Source organism: Stegastes partitus, unplaced genomic scaffold, assembly GCF_000690725.1.
Source record: "Stegastes partitus isolate 25-593 unplaced genomic scaffold, Stegastes_partitus-1.0.2 Scaffold666, whole genome shotgun sequence".
Lineage (NCBI taxonomy): Eukaryota > Metazoa > Chordata > Actinopteri > Pomacentridae > Stegastes > Stegastes partitus.
In genome coordinates this window covers 303,615-327,627 of record NW_007578397.1, presented here as the reverse complement: position 1 = coordinate 327,627, position 24,013 = coordinate 303,615, and the positions used below count along the sequence as shown (strand labels likewise).

The 24,013-nt window shown below is 41.8% G+C and overlaps 1 protein-coding gene across 5 annotated transcripts in view; it reads left to right on the top strand.

The window, feature by feature from the left end:
• Nucleotides 1-24,013, top strand: part of smarcd3b (SWI/SNF related BAF chromatin remodeling complex subunit D3b) — a 52,340-nt gene that overhangs the window by 8,331 nt on the left and 19,996 nt on the right. For 4 of the 5 annotated variants that reach the window (XM_008290325.1, XM_008290324.1, XM_008290322.1 and 1 more), the window contains exons 1-2: nt 7,833-8,082; nt 18,705-18,925. In XM_008290325.1, coding sequence (XP_008288547.1) covers nt 8,005-8,082; nt 18,705-18,925 — 299 coding nt within the window. In that variant the 5' untranslated portion in view covers nt 7,833-8,004. Of the gene's footprint in view, nt 1-7,832; nt 8,083-18,704; nt 18,926-24,013 lie in introns of those variants that run through there. The other variant, XM_008290323.1, reaches the window with a different exon arrangement.

Here is a 24,013-nt window from a genome sequence, read left to right as displayed (position 1 = left end):
TGACTGATTTATTGGAGAGTGTTTCTATTGTGGCATTAAAGACGACAAACATTTTTGATCTTGGTGAAAGTGAATGTTATTTGATTTTGTGTTGCTCTTTACACCAAAACCTTTTTGTGAGAATCAAGGGAAATAAATAAGCTGCTGTGATTTAGTGAAGCATCAGGAATGAGCTGAAATGTGTTTGCTGTGAAGTTTGGGGGTTTTTGCTGGCAAAGCTTGTAGTAACTAACTGTTGTCCTTTCCTCTTTATTTCTTTTGTTCTTATTAATTCTGATGCAGCTCGAAATGATCACACTAAGGTGATATATGGTAGTATTAGTCATCATTTAAGTGACTTAAGGCACCAAAACAGGAATGAGTGCTGGAATGAACTATTATTAGTCATAGCAGAACTTGTACTTCGTTCATAAAACATGAAATGCACTTCGCCTACAGTAAATCACATTACAAAATGAGCCTTTTCTCTTCTGGGAATCCATTAAACCTCAACGTAACTGTGTTATCTGCTGCTTTTTATTAGGCTCTACACTCTAGTTATTGTTTAATCATCTGTTTATGTGTATGTACAGTACATTAGCTCCAGTCGGTGCAACTCTTGCATCACTATTACATTCGAGTCACAGAACTGAGCATTGATTTTTCTAAAAATAAATACCTGTCAGTCTTTTAGAAACGCAGAAGGTCACTTCACAAACCTATAAGGTGTTTCCTGAAATCCCCCTCTAACAGTCTGCATGAAAAAAATCAAGTATGGCAAAATAAAAAAGACTTTTATCACATTTTTCTTTATTTTTTTCTTTCTCACGTCTTTGTCAATTTGTACAAAGTGAGCTATATTTGGATTTTATTCGTAGTTATTAATGTTACTTCAGATGTTTGACATTTTTATACCGTAGCATGTTAATGTTTTGCTTGTGTTGTTACAAAAAGAACAGTGTCGTGTGGCATTTTCTGCTACCTTGGTGGAGAAAAAAGTCTTTGAGGATTTTGTAAATGCCTTCACAACAGTAGCAGAGTTGATAGAAAAAAAAAGGAGTTTGCAAAGATATGTAGGATATTCATTTTAGAGTAATTGGCTCTTACAGTACATGCAGTAGTAATAAATCTGAAATACAACTTGATGCTCATATGCTATGTACATAAGTATAGATTAACTTATGACCCTGGACTTTCTCAAACATAAAAATTCCTTTCCTTCATTCCCTGACCATTAACATGTGCAGACACGGCGGCCCTGTGCATGCCTCTCAGCTCCGCGTTTGATTTTTCATCTCTTATATTCGGTGCGGCCTCGATGCGGCCCTGCACATACCAATCCTGCCCTCGTTCTGTCGGCTCCGTCTCCCGTCCTGCCTGGGCAGAGTGGTGCTGAAAGATCAGGGCTAATACTTAGCTTGGATGCAGCGTAGGAAAGAAGAGGGTGAGGGGTGGGAGGTGAGGGGAGAACCGGAGAGTTTGCTGTGGAGGAATTATTCAGAGAATCCTGCCAGTTTTATTTTTCATCCTGTGGAATTTTTATATGGGACCTGGTTGGGTTTATTCATAGTGAGCGGCTGTGTTTCACTGTATATTTGTGTCAGACTTGATCCTGGTGACCTCATTGCTGACTAACACGGCAAACTGAGGCTTTCTCTCTCTCTCCAGAACTGGGGTTTCTTTTTAGTTTTACAGTTTAAGCTCTGGAATAGTTCCTCTCTCAGTTCAGCAGCTGCTGCTCCAGTTTTGAAGTAACTGAAGTCTGCGTTTCTTTCATCCGATTGGCTGTTAGCTTTGAACGCAAGGCAGATTATGCCGTTGTCATGGCTACAGCAAACAGGAAATACCCCGAAGCAGGTAAAGCTTCAGGCTTGTCCCAGTGTGTTGTTTGTCGCTCGTGGGGGAAACTTGGCTCATTACTGTTGCGTCGTTTTTCCATCTGCTTCCACAATGCCTCGTCTTTTTAGAGCAGACAAGGAACTGAACCATAAACGCTGTCTGGATAAAGATGCTTTGTCTCAAACAGCCCCTGAAATCCAAGGTTGACCCTAAACTCCTTATCTGCGGCTTCTTAGGTTAGGTGCTTAACATGCCTCGGCAACAAAAATATCCACCAGAACACTGTTGCTTTGTGCAAACCTTTCCTTCACCTTTTTCCTCACAGCAAATCACTTTGATCGCAAAATATCAGCAGATGCTCTATTATTTTCAGCCGTTCTGGGAGACTTTTCTCTCTTTCTCTGCAGGTTCCTCTTCATTACATATGCCTAGCTGCGAGAAATCACTGCTGAAATGTACTTCTCCTCTCCCTAATCCCCCCTCAGTGAAGGTGCAGTGCCGCATGCTTTGTACAGTCCCTTTGATGGTGGCTGATGGCTATTGAGTAGCTTTCCGAGAGCTCTGGCCTTTAAGCAGCTTGAGCTGGGTTTTGTCTGCAGCTCTTAAACTGAAGAAAGCGGGGAGAGGGGCCCAGTAGTGGGAGGGAATGAGACTTTCTTCATGCCCTCAGTACAGTCCATATTCCCCCTTGTGCGCCCCATCTGTCTGTGACAATAATGTTGACGGGGGCAGGTTCGTGGTCTCTGGTATGTAAACGTTACCGCTGGGAGCCGTGCATTAAACATCAGCACGGATTTAAAATTTTGCTCTTTGTATTGCACATTTCTCTTTCTGACTATTGAATAATTGCAGATAGTAAGAGCAAAGCTTCTTTCTTTCTTTTTCATTCTTTCATTCTTGCATGATCGGCTAAACAGAGCAAAGCAATAAATTTACCCTCACCGAGCTTTTCTTACCAATCATAAACTTCACAACGTATTAGTAATTTTATTGGGATATTTCTACCACTGTGGGTTCTTTGACTGCACCCAGCATATCTTCTCATGCAACTTTGATTACATACACCAGCAACTGCCAACCTTAAAGTTAGAGACCATCATTCTGGAGAAATACTGTTGATGTTATGTTCCTCTACAACTAAACTGCGTTCTTATTTACATATTTTGTCTCCTAAAGGCAAGGCTGTGACGTAAATCAAAGGTTTCTAGTGTAAAAGGAGCCATAAAGTCTGCATAAGATGATTGGAGGGGAGGATGGAGGCATATATCAGCAACAAGCAAGGTTTTCCCTCATTAGGTTTAGGCACCAAACGTAGTTTAGTGGTTTCGCATAATATCATGGTTTGGGTTAAAATTTATCCTTTTGCAACATGTTTGAAGCTTCTTGTCCATTTTCTGGGCTACCCACACTGTAAAATGTATGATTGGTTGGCTGAAAAGCAGCAAAGAAGTAAAATAAATGACAAAGATTTAAGATTGATAGGACATACGTGTGATAAACAAACTGTTTTCCCTCAAGACGTAATTAGGATGCAGGTTAGTTGTCTAGGAAACTCATTTTTGGAAGAGAGGGCTGCCCTGCCTCTCTCCCATCTCCCCTATATTTCCACTTGAGATATGAATTTGCACAGGACTAGCTGGGATACTCTGGTGTGGAATTGGTCCGAGCCACTTGGTTGGTTTCCCATTTACAGAACCAGAACTGTATATGAATATATTTTTAGAGCATACAGAGAACGGCCACACAACCACGAAGAGATGTTCACTAAATTTGACATAAAGTGGGTTTAATTTGTGTTGCTGGCTAAACCTTTAAAAGCAACCAATTTTCTCAAACATCTGCCCACTTCTAGAGATCCTTTCCTACGTTAAAGTCTGTGTAAAGCATCAATAAATACATGTTGTGGATGTGTCACACCACAGAGAACCAATCAGGCATATCTGAATGATTCAAAACATCACCAATTACATACAATTAAGTTTGAAAATGATGAAAAAATAAGCCATAATCACTGCTCTGAGGCGTGTCCAGTGAAGGAGCTGATTGACAGCTTTTACAGAAGCTCAAATGAACCATGCAAACAAACCTTAATCAAATCAGACAGATGTGAAATCACAAATGGAGACAGCTCTGTAGATATGGAATATTTTGGTCTCTTTGCAGCTGTGGACTAAGTTACCTACTGTAATAAACTGAGCACACAGAGCAGCTTAGACTGCTTAGAACTGCTTAGTGTAAACTGATCACTGCAGAGGAGAGTGTTGATGTTGATCTTCAGCTCTTCAACAGAATCAGTCCAGCCTCTTTTCATCTCATCATTCTTAGAAAACTTAAACAAGGAGACTGAGCTGTTCTGCAAATTCTGACATCCAGGGAAGATGCATTTGCTGGGCGGAGGCATTCCTAGCAAGCAAACTGATGTAGTAACTCATGCTTGAGGAGGAAATCTACTGATGCTAATGCACGCTATTTCGGATTTGCCCAGAAGGTCCTGAACATAACATAGATGTAAAATTGTTTATTTGTTCAGCAGTTATTTCCTGATATATAGAAAGTGTCTAGAAACAAATCCCCCAGTTTCCTTCAAGCAGACTTTAACACATGGGCCACATTTGAGACAGTTGATTATTTCACATGGGAGATTTTTGTGGGGTTTTGTTTTGCATGACACTCATTTTAATGTATTTTCATTCATCAGTCATTTTTTTTAGTAGTTGTTGGGTCACCAGTACTGATCTGGTTTCACACAGTCCTGAAGACGATTATCTGTGCTTTTGAGCGTTTAACTCTACATAAATAATATCAGGGATGTCATTTTCTTTAGCTTTTACTTTAATTTGTGCTTATTAACCCATACATTTTCAGGTTACAGAGAAATACCCGCAGCGACAGGATGTTATTTTCGCCTCACCAAAGAGGTGTTTGATTAAAATATGCTGCTTCTATTTTTATAATTGATTGAAAGTGGCAAACATTACCTTGCTGTAGCCTATAATTTGTGTGTATTTTCTGCTTTTCCTTTTATATATTGCTGGATACGGACTTTCTCGGGGTTTTGGGCTGATGGTCATCAAAACAAGACGGTTTGAGATGTCGCCCTGGAGTGTGGTGTTATTTATTTTTCCACTATTTTCTGACATTTAAACACCAAGATGAAGCAATAATTGTGTCACAGATTGTAGGTTTCGTAGAATATTAGAAAGGTGAGCCAGTTTTTCACACGGGGTGGGTTTTTCTTGGACTCTTACAGGCGTCCTTTGTTTATAACTTACTGTAAAATGAGGGTGAAGCTGGTATTTCAGGGCAGACGACAGACCAGACAGTTTGCAAACTGTATGTAGGGAGAGCTCTTTGTCCTCCTCATGTGGCCGAATAAGGAAGTGAGGAATTTATAATCCCTAAAAAGATGTTTTGGAAATAACATCAGTCTTTGAAACTTGGCTGCAAGAAAAATTAGCCAGCCGTTAAATCTTTTAACATCATTTTTGCTGCTCCTCGTGAGCCTCGGTTCCCATCGGGGAGTGTTTATCCTCACAGCAACCGGTTCCTGAACATGGACCCCAGCAGGCAGCACCTCCATGCCTGTTTGTTTGCTCCCCCTGTTGGTGATTAGTAATACTGCTGCAGCTCCTTTACCCCCTGTTAGCCCCCCTCTACCCCCCTGTCTGCTACACACTGGGACATTACCATTTGGTGAGACTGACTGGCTTTGGTGAGGGAGCTGGTGGGGCTCCGGCAGGGGGTACTCCTGCGCTCAAGGCTCCCTTTTTCATCGCCCGAGCTGCTCGATCTCTTTGTTATCGTTGAACGCCCACGTGTCGTTGCTGTAGAAACGGGGAGATTGGCACAATCTCTGGATCTGCGCGGATAAGCTCAGCGGGTTGAGCTTTTGACCTTGCAGGGAATTGAGACGCACACCTTGTGCGCCTGTATGATAAATATATTTAAAGCCCATGCCGCGTGTTACGTAATACAAGGTTAATCTAACGTCAAGCAAGACCGATTTTGTTGCAGCTCTCGACTGCAGGGAGAGCACAGATGGATTGAGGCGAGGGTATAAAGATTGTGCAGTGAAGGTTTGGGGCTTCTTGAAGGCTCCCAGACTGATTTAAAGGCAGCAGCAGTACACTCATCTCAACAGTAGGCGTCAGCACCAAGCAGACTGATGCTGCACGCTGTCAGCAACGCATGGGAGGGCCAGCGTCTGCCTATCGATAAGTTGAGTCCAATAATCAGAGATGTAAAGGAAGTTGAAGGAAAAAAACATTCGGATTTGTGTCTTGCTGCACCTTTCTGAGCTTCTGTATCAGTATTGTTTTTGCAGTAGGTGATGTAGTTGCATTGAACAGGCGTGGGTCCTTCTCTGAGACGTGGTGCGTCCTCCAGAAGGTCACGACCTCTGAACTAGAGGTCACAGACCCACTAACCAGCTGTCCACACAATAACTGCAGAGTTTTCCTCTCAGCTGTTGCTCAGAAATTAATCAACACTCCCTTCTCTATATTCTTAGCACTTTTTTTTTCAAGCTGATTAAATATGGTAACGAGTAACAAACAGATTTTGTTCTAATTGACTGTTTAAACTCTTACGGTATAATCTTCTTTCCAGTCTGACACCTGGTTCAACACTTTTCTGCCGTTTTCACACCAGCAGAACAGAGGAAGAGGAAACAATAACAGTGACAATTTGCCATCATGTGTCACAAAGCCAAGCCCCCTTTGAACGTGCCCCACTTCACCTCCTTTGTCATTCAAATAACCTCATGAATATTTCACTCCTCTGATCTGTCGGCTGGATGAAGACGGGGAGAGAACGAGGGGCAGGAGGAGACTTGAAAGAGTCGTAATCTTCGGCGTGGTTTGAGTCAGACTAATGACCTGTGTGGCGACGGGCGAAGCTGGTGTGTAACTGGAGTGCGAGACGGTTTGTCACGTCACACTGTAGAAATCACAGCACACAGAAACAGTGAGTGCTGCTGTTTCTCAGTCACTCTTTTCTTTCCTCCCTCTGTCCTTGAAGGGATGTTGTGTGTGTGTGTGTGTGTGTTTTGTTTTTCCTTTCGGAGGGTTTTTTTTGTGCATTTTGTTGGAGAACGCTTTAGAAAGCAGCCTGCAAGAAATTACAACAGACCCTAATTACATGTGTCAAGCGACACAGTCACCTTGCTGTGCAGGCCGGCCTGTTTGTTTGCCATTACAGTGTAGCCGCAGCCTGGGCCGGCTACTGGGTGAAAGGTAAAAGCTAATGAGGCAAGTGGAGGAAATACTTGTAACCTATGAATGCACTCTGACAAAGGCCAGCGCGGAAACACAGGAACTGAAGGTGCTCTTGACGTGGCCCTTTTCCTTTTTGTGAAGTGGCTTTAGAGCACATTAGCTTGCCTCTCGTGAGATAGGCTGACAAACAGCAGCCCCCCCCCACCCCCTGACTCAAGTGCTCTTAATTGAGAAAATAGCATCACCCTGCTGCTCCACATCATCACCACCACGTCACAACTCCATCATATATGGCAGTTTTGTTAATGATATGCGGCGTGGCCCCTTTAAGAGCCCAATGTCCTTTTTTTTTTTTTTTTTTTTTTGAGAATGAGACTCAGAGCTCCGTGTGTGCTGACTGACCGTGGCCTCTGGGTTGGTCACTGGGGTTGGGTTGGAGGGGGGGTGGAGGAAGCTGCAGCAGGGGAATGGCTAACTGATTCTAACCTCCCCAGCCCCCGTTTAGACCAAACAGCAGCCTCGCCGCGCCGCATGCCCTTATCTACCAATGGAATGCAACAGCTGTGCGGGGGAGCGGCAGGGTGGGCTGGCTGAAACCCCCCTGCCAGACCCCCGCACGGCTTCTCCCCCCCCTCCTCCTCCTCTACACCACCACCACCACCACCACCTCCAAGCGACGTGCCCGGCTCCTGAAAGGCAGCTCAACTAAAAAGTGAGCTAGACACAGTGAGAGACTCGGCAGGGCTGCTGCACATTCAAAACAGAGGGAGAGGGAGGGAAGAGAGAGAGAGAGAGAGAGAGAGAGAAGGAGAGAGAGAAGGAGAGTCAGGGACAGGCAGTGCTGAAAAGGAGAGCACAAAGAGAAGGAAAGTGGAGCAGGGGAGGGGAACAGGAGGCTGGGTGAAGGGAGAGGGAAAGACAAAAGAAGGAGAGGGGAGACATAGCAGGGTGAACGGAGGGGACTGAGCAAATGGCTACGGAGGAGACGGCGGGGGGAGCCAGGAAAGCCACCAAGAGCAAACTGTTTGAGTTCCTGGTCCATGGAGTGGTGAGTGGCGCTGTCCGTCATTCCCGTGAAGCGAGCTGGGCTCTGGCATGCATCCGTGTGCGCGTCTGTGTGTGTGCATGAGTCGGCGCAGCGGTCTGTGTGTGAGAGATAGCTGGGTAAAAAGCTGGCCATGTGAAGGTTATTTCCAGCCCCCTGGATCCCAGCCTGTTAGGAGATGGCTTGAGAGAGAGAACAAGAAGTGGAGCAGCATGGATGGATGGGAGGGAGGGATGGAGGGGGGGAGCGGGGAGAAGAAGGATGGGGAGCAAAGGATTTCAAGCACAAAAAAAAAAAAGAAGAAGAAGGGATAATTGTAGAAATAGAGGCTCAGCAGCAGCAGCAGCAGCAAAAAAAAAGCAGCCAGCTCCCCCTTTGGCTAGCAGAGCAGCACCACTGAGCATGCTTCCCTGGGAGTCACAGACAGAAGGGGGGGAAATGACGAGTCCACTCAAAACAACACAGCCGGAGTGGGCTTCCAGGCGGCGTGTCGCTGGTCGGTGGAAGGATTTGAACCTGTAAGGTCACGAGACAAACGGACGTAATATCGTAGATGGAGCCGAGGCAGACTGCCAATCCTGGAAATCACGCAGAACAATCAGCCCATTCATGTGAAGCTAGCATGAAATGTCAAGTCAAGTGTTGCTCATGGTTAGAGGTTAGGCAACTATTACCATAAGCCTGAAACAGCACATTAATAACAGCGCGTGGAGCACAGTGGTGGTTTGTTTTGGTCGTGGATGTGGAGTGTTCAGGGCGATGTGAAAATATTGTTGTTTTTTTAAAAAAATCCTTTCCTGTTGGAACTTTTAGCACATTTGACTTTGACTCAAGTGTGTAAATAAACATGTAATTCCTGGCAGTGTTTCCTAACCTTTGTGTGCTTGTGACCTGTTAAAACAAAGCCTGAGCTCTCATCTCATGCCTACCCTCTGAGTTTAATTTTTCAGTGCAGTAATTAAGACTTAAATTAATTATTGCTTAATGTGCCGGTTATTTTTTTTGATTTATCGTTCAGTCAGCGCGTTGCTCAGCACGAAACCTTCAAAAGTCTTGTTTTGTCTGATAGAAAAAACCCCATAAAACCCTCAACAGATCTTCAGGTCGACAGCAAAAATATTTAAACTAGGAACACTGAAATTTAAAAAAATGTACAGTGATTTTTTAAAAAACAATTTGTAAAATAAGCAGACAATCAATCACTTATCAGAATGTTTGCCATTTGCTGCTCTGTCGATTCAATTTTAAAATATTTTTTCTGTGAGATTTCGCAGCAGAGCAATGACAGGACATGAAGGGCAAGAGATCAAGTTCAATTATTTAACGTTTAAAATAACCTGAGTTGGTCAAAGTGCCGTGCATCTTAACAGTCAGACAGTCATAAAGCAACTCATATGTAAAATTATATAAAACACTGCAATAAGGAAAACAGGGTAGTGAGTTACAAGGTCAACGTTTGAGGTGAAATTAATATAAAGTGTTAAAAAAAAATAACCACTGAAAGCATGTACGTCTTGAGGTTTTTCTTATTAATTGTCACCAGAGGAGGAACTTTTTATTTATTGCTTTTTATTAATAATATTATGCATCTGGTCTGCACAGAAAAAAACACACAAAAACCAACCCTCGACCCTCTTACATACAATTCTGGAACCATGTTATGGTTTCAGTTTCCTGATTAAGTTCAACTGAAGTTCACCTTCACCCAGATTCTGACGCTGACTTCACTTTCTATACTGAGGCGGTCAAAAAGACGTTGTGGTTCTTGTTTGTTCAGCTGAAGAAAAAAAAAAGAATTTCAAACCGTTACTATTTAAATGAAGGCATTGTATGAATAAACAAGGAACCGCTATGGTCCTGTGATGTAAATTTCATCTTTTGCTCGAGTCCACAAGAGTCTACGTGCAACTCAGAACTGGCACAGACAGTCCACACAGCCACTACGGTACAAGGGCATTAGTGTTCATGGGCAGAATAGGTAAATGGTGATCTACTGTGCATGTTCGGACCAGAGGTCTCTAAGTGGACCCCAAAGGGACTAGAAAGTAATATAATAATAAGTGGTGTTTGCAGCTGTTGGTGTGCGTGTCCACAGGAGAGTATAATCAAGGTCTGACTTGAACCAGTTGCGTTGTCGTCCATGGCTGATGCTAGGATGCTCATTTTATTACTTTACAGAGACCTGGATTAGTTAAAGTACACATTATTTCATGACAAAAAAGCAGAATTTAGAGAAATGTACAGAAAAGAATCTAAATTTTGTGTCGTAGGTTTTGTCTCAATTATTTTATATTTGAAAAAAAATGCAGCCGACTCCTCACAGTCCTCTAATGACCCCTTGTAGGACTCGACCAACAGATTGGAAAGAGCAAAAACAATTTACAAAAGTAATTCAGTTAGTATTTAAAAACGTTTTTGAGACTGACTGAGTTAAGTTTTTAACTGCCTAGACGTCACTGGTGTTGGCTTTTCAAAGTTGATGCTGGTTTCCTGTGGGGTCTTTTCTACCACAGGAAGTTTCCCATAGGAACCTTAGGAGGAACTCCATTTGTTGCCACCACAGGGACCAGGATCAAAATTAAATTTAGAGGGTAATTATTTTACCCAAATAGTCACTATCAGTTCAGACGTACAGTAACTTTGGGGTTTGCGGCGCTAAACGTTTCTGCTCGGTTGAGTACTTCTTAAAAATCTGCAGCTGTACATACAGATTGTTTATTAGCCTTCAACATGTCAACTGGGAGTTACAGAGCAAAGTAAATGGACTGATGAAGAAGTATAAAATGGCTGCACGCAAAAATTGCCTGTAAAAACAGCCGATGCTTTTTCATATGTCAGCGGGCTGATTTGCGTGAGCTTTGGGGGTCTTTTGACCTTTGTGCAAAATGTAGGCAACGAAGATTCTGAAGGAACCTTGAACAAAACGACTTTGGTCGGATACATTGAATGGAAATTTTGGTTTAGTCTTTCCAAACAATTAGAAAACAATCAATACTAGCCTAATCCCGATCATAAAAAGCCCTGTCCTTCAGTAGATACTGCGGTTTCCATCGTCTGCTGAACTGAATTTTACCTTTGCACTGATCCCGAAACTTGGCATCTCTTCCAAATCCTCAAGTACGCCGAGAAGGTCAAGTAGACTTGACAGTATGTGTTTGTCTAATCCTTTTATGTCTTAAAGTCCCAGAACTTGTTTGACAGAGTTCTGGTTTTAGATTTAACTCCATTTTAATCAGGGCTGATGTCGGGCGTAGTGACACCAGCTCGATTTATACACTGAAACAAGATGAGCTATTGTCTCTTTGACAGGAGCGGTCATTACAGGGGCTTCGGTGCTGACGCCCTGCGCACAGAGACAGACTTTAGGAAACAATGGACCAGGTGATTGATGAGCCAGATGAGTGTGTCCTCTCAACAGACCAATTAACCTTGATGAGGCTCGGGCTGCTCCAAGCCAAATATTTCCCTCTGCTTATTTTCTCTCATGCCTGCCTCTCCTCGTTCCTCCGTCTCTCCCCCACATTTCTAGGCTGGAAAAGTCTTGTTGTAATAGTTGCGGCACGTTCCCCGGCATGTATACTGCAGAATGGAGAAATATTTATACTATGGGATATGGGGATGATTTGGCGCAGTGTGTTAGCTTGTGGCGAGCGATGACGTTTCCTTTTCCCCTCGTGGGCGAATAAAGCAAAGTGAGCTTTTTCGACGCACAAAAGCACACATGCACAGATGTGTTTACATACATAAAACATGTATAAATACGGCGAAGGCAATCATAGTTGTGGCTACTCAAGGTCGTAGTGTTCCACTCTCCCAGCAGCACCCAAGACCGATGGGTGGGCTGAGGTCTCTTCCTCCTTCTCTTTCATTTTCTGCCTCACCTCCCCCTGCTGTGTTACTTCTCTGGCTCATATGAGTGGAGGTCAGCGAGGGCTGAGGTGGAGGGAAAAGCCTTCCAGCGCTCTGCGTGGGAAACCCCGATAAGCCAAAACACAATACGACACACTGTAGCTTTGTCGTCTGTAAATTCAGAGTATGTCTTTGTGAGGACAGTGAACATAAACTTCACCTTTTTCTCACACTTGGATTGTCTTTATTGTTTCCTTAAAAGGTCAGGTCGCCTAAATCACACAAAAAAAAGTTATAATCCAGGATGTCTTCCTTCGCTCTGGCACAATAGAAAGTTCGTCTGTGGTGCCACAGCATTGACAAGTTCAATTAAAAAGCGAAATTCAGCAGCCACTTGACTTTCCGAACACAATGCCCCGGTTACCCTGAAACATCCACAGACCTTGCCATGTTGGGTTTTCATTAAAAAATTACTTTCTACCAAAGAAAAAGTCACCATAAAAACAGTTCACGCTGTGTTACATGGAATAATGAGGACATTGTTTTTCAAAAAGCTGATTCTGTTTAATTTTTTAATTTTATGTTTTAACATTGTGAAGCTCCATTTACCTCAGTTTGATACAGGTGACGACTAATGATTTAAAATCCCAGCACATAAAGCCATCAGATACCTCTAACGGTAAATAATATCTGCATCATTTTGACAAATTAACCCCAGATTTAATCCAGATTTAGCACTCTATTTGATACTTGGCGTTAGAAATATTACTATAAGCCTGTATGACAGTTTAATTTTATATTACAGTATTAATACGTATCAGGACACAGTTTCTAGAAAATTAATTGAGAGACTATTGATGGATAAAACAACCAGACAGGCATGTCTGTTTTGACTAATCCAGCTAATTAAATACCTCATAAATAAGGGTACATAATCACATTAAAGCAGCATTCATATACAATACTGTTTAATACAGCATAAAAGTGTCCTTAAGATTGATGTGCAACATTTCCCACAATAGCTGAACACAACCAGAGATATTACATGAATGAATACCACAGTGTCATTGAACAAATTTATACGACATCCTGAAAAATAGTTTTTAAAAAAATCTAAGATGGTCAATTTACAGTGAAGGTTTCTCTCTCTCTTCTTCCTCATTTGTATGCTGACTTCAGTTGATGATACATTAATGGTAGATTAATGAGATTAATCAGTACGCCTTTAAGCAGACGTGTCATCTGCTAATGTGAAGACTTGATGCTTTTCTGTGAGTATGTTTGGGTTTTGGTCAGTCAAAATGATATCTGAAGACATTTCCTTGGCTTGTAGCAGTTTTTTCAAATTTTTTGTCATTTCATAGGCAGAATTGTTTGTTATTTTAAGTTCCCCTCTGATAATAATCAAGTTTTGTACCTTGTTAACATGCCTATATAGAGTTTTTTGCATGCTTGCGGACACATCATGAGTGAAATAACACCTTAAGACTACAGTGTATCGATGATAATCTCATAAACACGAATTCCGACTTCTGAAGTTTCGTACGTAAAACTAACGAACCAATCCTATCTTTCTTTTGTCTTCAGAATCAGTTTGTGCATTAAATATCTACGGCTGAATTACTCCACTATTAGAACTTGCCACTGTACCGTATTCTGTACCGTAGAATAGTTTTGCAAGAGTCGTAGGTGAGCTGGTGTGCTCGAGCAGTGGGTGGAGAAAGAGTGGGAGACTTCATAGATCTGCACATTCCAGAGGAAGTATCGGCGTAGAATAGAATTGAAGCCATTTTAAGGCAGGATGGGGTTGTTTTCATGGAAAAAAAATTCTGACTGAGTTCATAGGGGTTTAATCAATACCTTTAAGCACAAAATGTTTAAAAAAAAAGAAGCTGTTTCTAGTTTTCGAATGTGAGGAATTGATGATTTTCTCTAATTGTGCCTGGGTTGTAGTCAGACAAAACAAAAGATTTGAAGACGCTGAAGACCTTGATCTGTAGACATTCACTGTTTGCCGTGAATCGACTAATTGAAAACATAATGAAAGTATTATTTTGCAGCTCTGCTTTGGATGCACGTGTCTGACAAATGATTAAATGGAAACACTAAAAAGAAAAACACTAGAGAAGCTAGAAACAGCAAATTTTTTTTGACATTTTGCTTCAAGTCCATCCTTGGTCATTGATTAAACTCCTAAAAACTCATCCTTGTATGTTGCATGGCACTAGAGCATGTCTGATACACAAACTAGGACGGAAACCATCAACTAATCAGCTAATTAATTACTCCCCTGATCATTCCAGGTCTTAATTGTTGTCTGCGTTTGTATGCACAAGCAGAATAATCTAATTAATGTTGTTTTATCGGGCAAAACACGTGTAAAACGACACCTTCATCTGTTCGTTTCCACTGACGAATCCTCATATTGAATGCGTTAATACTGATCTCCATAATTACGAGCATAAGATGGAAATCTGGAAGTAATATTTAAACAAAATTGCTGATTAGGATGGTAATGCTCTCTAATTGTTTCCTGAATGAGCTGAATTCATGAGTTCCATTGTTCACTGTCACATCCACGGCAGAGAATTTAGCAGCATAATAAAAAGAAGCGAGGATTGATTTTGTCATAGTGAACTGAATATCTTATGAAACAAGTCGTATCCCGCTGAAGGAACCTCATCCTCAGTATTTTTAATAGATTTCAGGGCTCCAATCGAAGCCTTTAAGGGACCATCCTTGTAACAACCCACAGATTCATATGTTTAGTACAGTGTGGGTTAAGTTTGGCCTCTTCAAATCCCTCCAGCCTTCCCAGAGATGCCAACACACTTCTCAGATATCCATCCACATGGCAGATTCGATTGCTGGCTGGCTGGCTGGCAGAGCTCCGGGCAGAGTGTTGGAGTCAGTTCAGCAGGTCAGATTATAGAGTAGCGCTCATTGTGTGTGTGGATTTACATTATCCAGCTATGGTTTTCTGTATCTGTTATCTGGAAGGCTCGAATTCTCCAGACAGACGGTTGTAGCAGCAGCAGCAGCAGTAACGGCGGCGGCGCTGGTGGTGGTGTGTCTGTCTGGGTGGGTCTGTCTGCTGGAAGTCTAGCCTGTTTTGGTGTTGTTGTCCAGCTTATGGGAAGTAAAAGAAGGAGGTCTCCTAAGACTGCACAAGGTGACAACATTCGAGCAGGAGGCCCCCACGACCATATGTTGTTTTATCCTCTCCTGTTTGGAGGCCCTTCTCAGTTGCTGTGACCCCCCCTGCGTCCCCTCCCCCTCAGCGACCAAACTCCCGGCCAGAGTGACAGCAGCGTCTGCTCGGGCTGCTTATCACTGGATCTCTGCTCGGCCCGTTTCAAAGGGCACATAATACGTCAGTCTTTTGCCCGTCGTACGCTGCCATAATCTGTTCTGAGTTATTAAACCTCCCCTTTGAATGAATGCTTTTTTGCATTTTTTTAGCTCGATTTAATATCTTTCTTATTGTGCCCTCCCCGCTGTTTATTCCCTCTTTGTTTGTTTTCGGTGTGTTTGTGGACAGTCTAAAGATCACTTCAGTCGTGTGTATGTACGTGCAGTAATCCGCACTCAGAGGTGACAAATGTTGGAAAAATGCGAGCATACGTGAGGTTATGAAAGCCCTGATCTGTATCCTTCAGCTGTCCTCTTTCTCCGGCATTCTCTCAGCAAATGGAGCTGCAGTTTCAGAGACTTTTTCGTCGGTTTCGCAAGCTCGAGGGTTAAAATTTGAAGCTTTCACGGCTCCAAACAGCACGATTCACATGCGCGTAGTTGCGATGGAAAGGTCTTATTGTGTGACCACAGAAGTTGGAATATTATTAGTAGCACTCAAATAAAAATGTAATTAAAACAAACGATAACCTTCATTTCCCTTAAAATGTCCCATCACGCACTCAATGAAGCACATAATTAACGAGCAACGTCATATATACTTTTTTGAATAATAGAAAGGTGCAGAAGAATACACGCGCAGCATATTTTAAAATGTGACAAGGATTTTCATATTTATAGATCAATTTGTGCTCACATTGCAAATAGCTTTACTCAAGGCGAGGCAGCTTTATTTATGAAGTTCATTCAATTACAGCGAAACTCGATGTGCTTTACATAAAAACACCCTAAATATGCACTTTATGAGGCACATATTTGAAATGCTTGCACTCTGCTTCTTTATTTCCATTTTTATTCTAATTTATACGTCTAACTCCATCATATTTTATTTAGGGGAAGTATTGGATTTTTTTTCTCTGCTGCGTTGGTTTGACAGCTATTTGCCAGTTAACTCAAGTTAAGTCTAGTTTGTCTTTAGAGCCCAACAAGTTGTACACAACGTTTTAAGGACAGAAACAGGAAACTAGACAATCAGATGATCAAAAAGTAAACAATCAGGTTTACTCAGACTGAATTATATGCCAAGACAAAGTAGTGAATGTTACACAAGGATTTCAAATTGATCAGTGTTGTGGAAGATTTAATGTGAAAAGGTAAAGCAACAGAATCTGTTTTTTACGGAGTCGGCTAATTATTTATAGCAACTTTTTTATATGAGACATGTAGACTGAAGTGATTTTGGTGAAATATCATGACTTTAAGCTTACATTGGGTTAATTTTCCCACTACACGTGATTAGTTCGAAGACTCATGGAAAGTTAAAATGTGATGATTCTGTTCTTGCAGTTCCTGATAAATGTTTGAATTTTGGCAATTTTTTAAAAGATAGCTGGCAGTCCCAAGGTGGTTAAAGAGTTATTCACAAACAGGGGGGGGGGATTCAATTCTGAAACAACAGTCTTGCTAAGACCTACAACAACGAGATTCCAGACTAAGATGTTTATATGCAGGGAAAATCACAAAAAATATGATTGCATTGAACCGATAGAACAACCCCATAGCCGGCCTGCTGGGGGAAAAAGTCCTATCTGTTTTCTAACTTGGTTTCCTGTATTAGTTGGTCATAATTTAACATTTATGAAACTTTAAGTATTGTAAAAATGCTTCCTTTAAGTATACTGCCAAACAAGAATGAGTGGTGTAGTGAATTGCTGCAGTGAATTAAAAGTTCTTCTTCTATGATGTGTACAATGTCCAGAAAAAGATCATTTTTATTCAAAAGGTACGCTGACTCACAGCAACCCCAAAAAGTGGATCTATACAATTTATATGTACAATCGATAGTCAATCAACTGTGCGACTCAACAGATTGGCACAAACAGATGATAGAAATCTGAATTACTGGTCACTCTTTAGTGAACTATTTCCTTTATAATGAAGGGAACAGTGAATGAATGGATGGATGAGGGGAGTGGCTGCAGTCTACTCTTTCCTTCCATCATATAACTTTTACAGGGACTATATAGTGGATAAATATATACACTCACATGACGTGGTGGTGTTGAAAGTGCTGCTGCTATAGAAAAATAATTGTACACTTCACATGAAAAGAAAATGTTGGCATTCTGAAATTGAAAAAATACTTACATTTCATTTTAGACACATTTAACAGCAACACAATGATGAAATTTTGCAAATCCTCAAGGCAAAGCATGAGCGTTTTAGTTTAGGTTTACCACTAGAGGTGTAGAATAAAGAATGAATTAATCTAATAAACCACCCTGATTGTTTTGGTATCTGTGCCAACATATATAAAATAAAATCACTGATACGTCAATGTCTTGGTGGTAGTAAAAATATTTTACATCGCAATATCTGAATCCTTCCTCTGTTCTTCTCCGTCGACGAGTTAAAGTAATTTCATTTTAATTAGAGGGCTGGTTATTCTCAGTAGATGTGTTCTGGTGGGGTCCTTTACAGACAGCAGTCAGACGATTTCTTTCTCTCGCACAAAAACCCCTGCTTGGTTTCAGACAATAAACCGAGGCGGGAGGCAGCTGTTGCCATGGGAGTGACAAGCACAGGTGAGAGTTCTCCAGTTGTTCCCAGGCGTCAGGGCGGCAGCGTGGTACTGTGAGCTCTGACACTGTTTGCATTGTTTCGGAGGCGCGTGGTTGACTGTGCATGTGGCAGAGTTTGCACACTGTGAAAAATCTCCATTTAGTCTATTTTTCAGCTGCCAAACACGATTCTTGTTTAGAGAAGATAAAGAGAGCAAGAAAGAATACAAGGGGTGTGCGATTGTTTTCGGCACAGTTGCTTTTGTTGCTGGCAGTTTGTGGAAATTAGTATCTTTAAACAAAACAAGGCTCCGGTATCACATTATTTTCACACCACAAAAGGGGCCCAAATGACACGCTGCATGTTTCATGTCACTATCTAACAAACAAAACACAACAAAAAAATCCCTTCCTCCCTTTTTAAGCTTCACGGAACAGTTTTATCTTCCTGTTTGTGGCCCGGCGTGGAAACATTTCCAAACAGAAATCGTGTAAATTGACGTCACTAAATTGCGCAAAGCTGCTGTTGTTTGATTGCTGAAAGGTTGCCAGAGGTTGCCAAAGACAGGAGACAGGCAAAATATGTAGCACTGTGAACTCGCTGTTTGTGTTTTAATAGGTCAAGTCTGTGGCGTCTGGATTAGAAGCTCTTTGTCGAAGCTCTAATTCATGATTTTGTCAGAAAAGATAGGTGTGTTCACAGAAAAACTCTCCACCTTTTAATCCAGGAAAAGCACCAAAGTTACCATTGATCTCGTGTTTGCTTTGTTGTATTTTTAGAAACATTAATTTGTGGTTATAATTAATCAGGAAACTCAGTGGAGAATGTTTTTATGACCCCTATCCTTTCCACTCTCCTCCCAGCGTCCTGGCATGCCGTCTGGAGCGAGGATGCCCCACCAGGGAGCTCCCATGGGCCCCCCCGGCCCACCGTACGGAGGGAGCCCGGCGGTGCGGCCCGGCCTGCCCTCCCCGGTGATGGAGCCCAGTCGTAAGAGGCCTGCCCCCTCCCAGCAGGTCCAGCAGCAGCAGCAGCAGCAACAGCAGCAGCAGCAGCAGCAGGCCGTCCAGAACCGAGCCAGGAAGTGAGTCTGAGCCCGGTCGACACGCAGCTCCCACCACAACACTGCATGGCTTGCGTAGTGTTTTCCTTTACGAGACTGCTCCTGTGTGATCTGTGGGACAACAAAGGCTGTGGTTGCACTTTTAACTTAATCTGGATGAACTGGAAGTCAGATTTTGCTCACATGGCGCTGAACTGTGAGTAAGCATCGTTTAAAAACTGCTGGATACTGACAGTGATCAGAATGTGTGTTAAATAGAGAAGGCTGCAATCAGATCTGTTTCGTCTTAGTCATTTCTTTATCATCCTCCTCCAGATTAATTTTGTATTTTTGCACATTTTAGACTGAAATAACCCACTGAACCATAAGCACGGTATTTAAAAAACAATAGCTAAAACTGCACCATTTTATCAGAGCAAAATGAGAGCGACTTTTCAGATTTATCTATGATGCACCGTTCCATTGCAGAACTTAACCAAATCTCACACGTAAAACTAGAAAAGATTATTTTATCTTTAAAAAAGGTGCAAAAATGACACGTTTATCAGAGCAAGAAGCTGTAAAAGCACAACAGATTGTCAGAGTTTTAATGTCCTGACGGTCCTTGAAGCACTCTTCTGTGACATTTCATCAAATCCACTTTATTCTACATTTTTTTAAAAAAGCCATTTGCTTTAACAAGATTCTATGAAAAACAAATGATTTGGTCCTCGGTGCAACCATGAAGCTATGAGTTGCAACCACTGAAACAAAAATCTGTGACTTTTTGGTTGAACTGCAGGAAGTGTTTACACAAAGCAGAAAGGAGTCAAGTGTAGAAAACTAATTTAAAATGTAGAAAACTGAATATTTAGAGTGTATAGAGGCACCGTTGTCTTCAGTGTTAGTGACATCTATGAGCACGTAAGGAAAACTTTGCAACAGATTTTTGAAATTTTGTAAATGATCAAAGAAATTCAACTTCAGGTTTTTTTCCTTTTTAATGATTTACAGCACTATAACCATGCTCTTAGTGAGTTAAAAACAAAGTGACAGGACACAAAAAAACAGCTTCGAGTTCAGAGGATTAAACACAATGCACACACAATGTTCGTGTTAAAAAGTTGTAAACCTCACACGATTCAGCCAATACAGTCTAGATCATGTACAATAGTTCTGAAATAAACAGCAGCCCAATCATTTAATTAATGAACATTGAATGAATTGACTATAATGTGGTCATTTCAAGAATAAATCAGGAGCCATTAACAGGATTTATTAAGTGCTAAAACCAGTGAAAGTCCCAACATGCTGAGGGTGAGCAGGTTTAGCAAGTTCACAGTCGTAGTTTAATGTGACAGCCTTTGCTAATTAGCACTAATGAGGCTGTTGGGAATAAAGACGTCAGTTTTATGGGTGTTGGACAAAATTTTGACCTAATGGTGAAAGCAGAAACATTTAATTTATTCAACCTTTATTTAAACTCAGGTATGGAGAGCTCATTAACAATGTAAGAAAATGAAAGATGTTGGCACAGAAATAAGGCACTTGGATAACAATGATACTAAAATATTAAAAGGCGATATTAATCAGAGCGTTAAGATATTTTAAAAATGAATAATGAAGAGTGTCTGGAAGTGAAATAAAGTTAAACTAAATATCTGAGTTGCACTAAGTATAAAAATGAGTCAAGCTTTAGACTTTCCTGCAGATTTTGGACTTAAGGGCTGTTGACGTGTGCTCTGTTTGGAGCAATTAGGGACCAAGTGGCATTGTTATAGTTCTAAACTGCTAGCGTGGCTCATAAAAAATGCCAAATATCACTGGTTCCAACTTCTCAGATTTTAGGATTTTGCTGCATTTCTCTTTAAAGTCATTGAACACTATCATGTTAAACTGTTGGCCAGGCGTTAAAGACATAATTTAATGTGCATTTTCCCTGTTTTGCCTTTTAATAAATTGAACAATCATGATTTTGCACGCTGGATGTAGCTACAGAACATTTTCATTCAGGGATTCTTTAAAATCTCCCAAATCAAATCACAAAAACGCCGCAGATGAAAAGTGAAACCATGACCTTTGCGTGTCTTTTTTCAGCTTCCATTTCAGTTTATGTGTCCACCTTTGAAGCCTGCACATTGCCTCTCTCTCCCACTGCTCCCCTTTATGCATCTTTTTGCCTTGCTCCCTGCTTTGTACATCCATGCTTACCATCCCAGCCACTGCCATGCCTGAGTGTCTGCTCTCTGTTTGACCTTTACGAGTCTTCAGAGTCTCATTTTTACCTTCACGTATGTATATGTGGCGTCCACACAGCTGTCTGCAGACCTTCAGACTGGAGCACTTGCTTTGGCTCATTGTTACGCTGCGTATTGTGAGCTATCCGACTACCATTTACAGAACATCTGAACATCACACACACACACACACACAGTAGCTGGATGTCTGTGAGGAGACGAGTGTGAGGCAGGTTTGGTCATTAGAAAGGCGATCAATATGACACTCAGTGGACCTCTCTGTTTCATTCTCTTCGCTATCTGCAGCACGATTGATCCACTTACAATTAAGCAGGCTTGTCGAACAGGTCAAGGGAAATGTTGTCCTGCGTCGGGGCCTCAACCCCCAGAGCAGCCCGTCTGGCTGTGGAGGCTCTGATCGATGGTCCAGGGTGACCTGTCCAGGTGTCTTTGTCTCTTTCTGTTGCTTTTGTGAGAGCTCGCGTCCTCTGGCAAACAGGCTCCAGCTCCTCCATCCAGCTCAGACCTCACGCTGCTGCCAGATGAGGGCCGGCCACCTGTGTTTGTGGTGTCATTGAGACCTTATGGTCCCAGCTACACTCGCTCTGCAGCGCGAACGCCGTCCTACGCAATGCTGCTGCTAAAAATAGCGCTTCAATTCTGGTTTGCTTTGCATAAAGCGGTATGAATTCTCAACCCTGTGCCCTAGAAGGTACATAGCTAATTTGTTTTATTTTTGTGGAGAAACACAATAGGGAGGAAATGCATTTATGCACCGCACATAAAGGCAGGTGGTTGGAGGAGAGGCAGGCACAGGAGACCACTTGGAGTTTCACTTGGAAAATACATTCATTTAACAACATTTTCAAGAACCCCTCTGGTGAAAATCACGCTTGTTACCTTGTTAACGTGTCCATATGGTGTTTTTTTAAATGCTGGAAGAAATGGCTGCTCATTGGAGGCTGAACAACGGAGGATTTCCATTTTGAAACTGCAGAGTGCCAAAGACAGTCTCAACAACACGCAGATTCCAACAGTCAGGATTTCAGACATAACAAAGCTAAAGAGACAATCCTCTCAACTTGCAGGCTTTCCTTATCTTTATTATTCTTCAAAATCGTTGTCTGGTTCCAACACGCATGGCAGAATTACTCCAATATTACAACTAGTGATTGTGTAGTACAGAGCTGGTAGGAAGAGATTGTTTTCATGAAAAAAGAAATCGAAATGTGCAACTATGACAGAGAAGAGTTTCTAGTATTTTAATGAATGACCCAAAAGGGACTTTGAGCAAAGATGTTAAATTTTTGCCATTCCTAGCTTCTGGATTGTGAAGATTTGATGCTTTTCTCTGAAAATGTTTCGGCTTTGTTCAGTCAAAACAACATTTGAAGATGTCACCTTGGTCTGTCGGCATGAGTCTCCAGTTACTGTCACTTTACAGGGAACACAATTAAGAGATTATTAAGGGGAAAAAAATGAAAAAAGAACAGCAACAAAGAGTAGGAGGAGATGTTTTCTGTTGGAGGGTTGAGAATTTACGGAGAACAGATTTGCACGTAGAGGATTTGACTTGTGGGATTTATCTCATATGTGCTTTAAAAATGACCTGATGTCATGTGGAGGGGAAGAAAAGCTCCCCTTGTGCCCTGACTCGCTTTTCTCGCTGCATTTTTCTACAACCTAAGATTGTTCTTATGCCAAGCAATTAATTACTTATGGCTGCAGTCCTGTGTTTCATTACAGCGTGCTGTCGAGGGTGAAACATTTCTTTATTTTATATTGGAAATCGTTTGATCGCGTCACAGAATCTGGGAGTTTCCTAGCAACTAACGCTCAATTTATTGTAATGTGATGTAATACGGGGAAGTTGCCCAAACAGTGATGTATGAAAACAAAATTAATTGGTCGCCACTGCTTTGAACGTTCCCTCAAAGTTGGCAGCCATCTCATCAGTGTGGTGTCGTGGACGCCGAACAACATTCCTAATATAGTTTCTCAGTTTCTTATGGAGTAATATAACACCGGTGCTTCGGCTACCTCCTCTGAATGACAGTTTCAAGTCAATTTCAAAGTGTTGCACCTGAAACCACACCTCAGGAGAATTTTAACCGCTGGCAGTCAGAAACAACAAGACTTAAAGCTGAATGCTTCGCCTCTTTGTTCGTATGAAAGCAGCTTCATCCACACGCCACGATTTTTTCTGTATTTTTTTTTTTTTTTTTCAATTTTGTATTTATTTCCCCTGAGTACCACATTACTCAGGAACCTCTGAACCTTCTTTTTTGCTATTAATTTTGGTCTTTGCCCTTGAAGTAAAACCTAAAAACTTTCCTCGCTGCTCATAACACATGGTTACCTTGGACACTTCAGGTTGCTTAGGAACATTGTGAGGTTTATGCAGTAATGAAACAGGTTATTCGGTGCCAGGCCACGGTGTTGACCAAAGCTGAGCAAGAGCAAGTTTGGCTTTTTTTTTTTTTTTTTGTGGAGGGGGTCTTGGCATTGGAAATATTCAGAAGGTTTTTGTTTGCATGGTGTCTTCATCTGCACCAAATACTCATAAATACGACATACGCACCAGAGAGCCATCCTGAGCTGAACCAAAGAGGTGCTTGTCTGCTCCCTCCCCCCCTGCGACCCACAAGTCCACAGTGTGTCCATTATCAGTGTGTTGTCTGTCTCTGTGTGTGAAGCATGATTGTTTTGGTTCACGGAGAAACTTTGTTGAATGAGTGTGTCCCTCAAGACGAGCAGGACGCCTCCCAGGTCCTCCTCTGCTGCACATGCATGGACACAGTTACACGTCCATCCCAGTGCCTGCCCCTTGTCTGAGTTTCAGAGTTTGCACCTACTAACAGACCCTTAACACACATCCAACACGTACAGACAT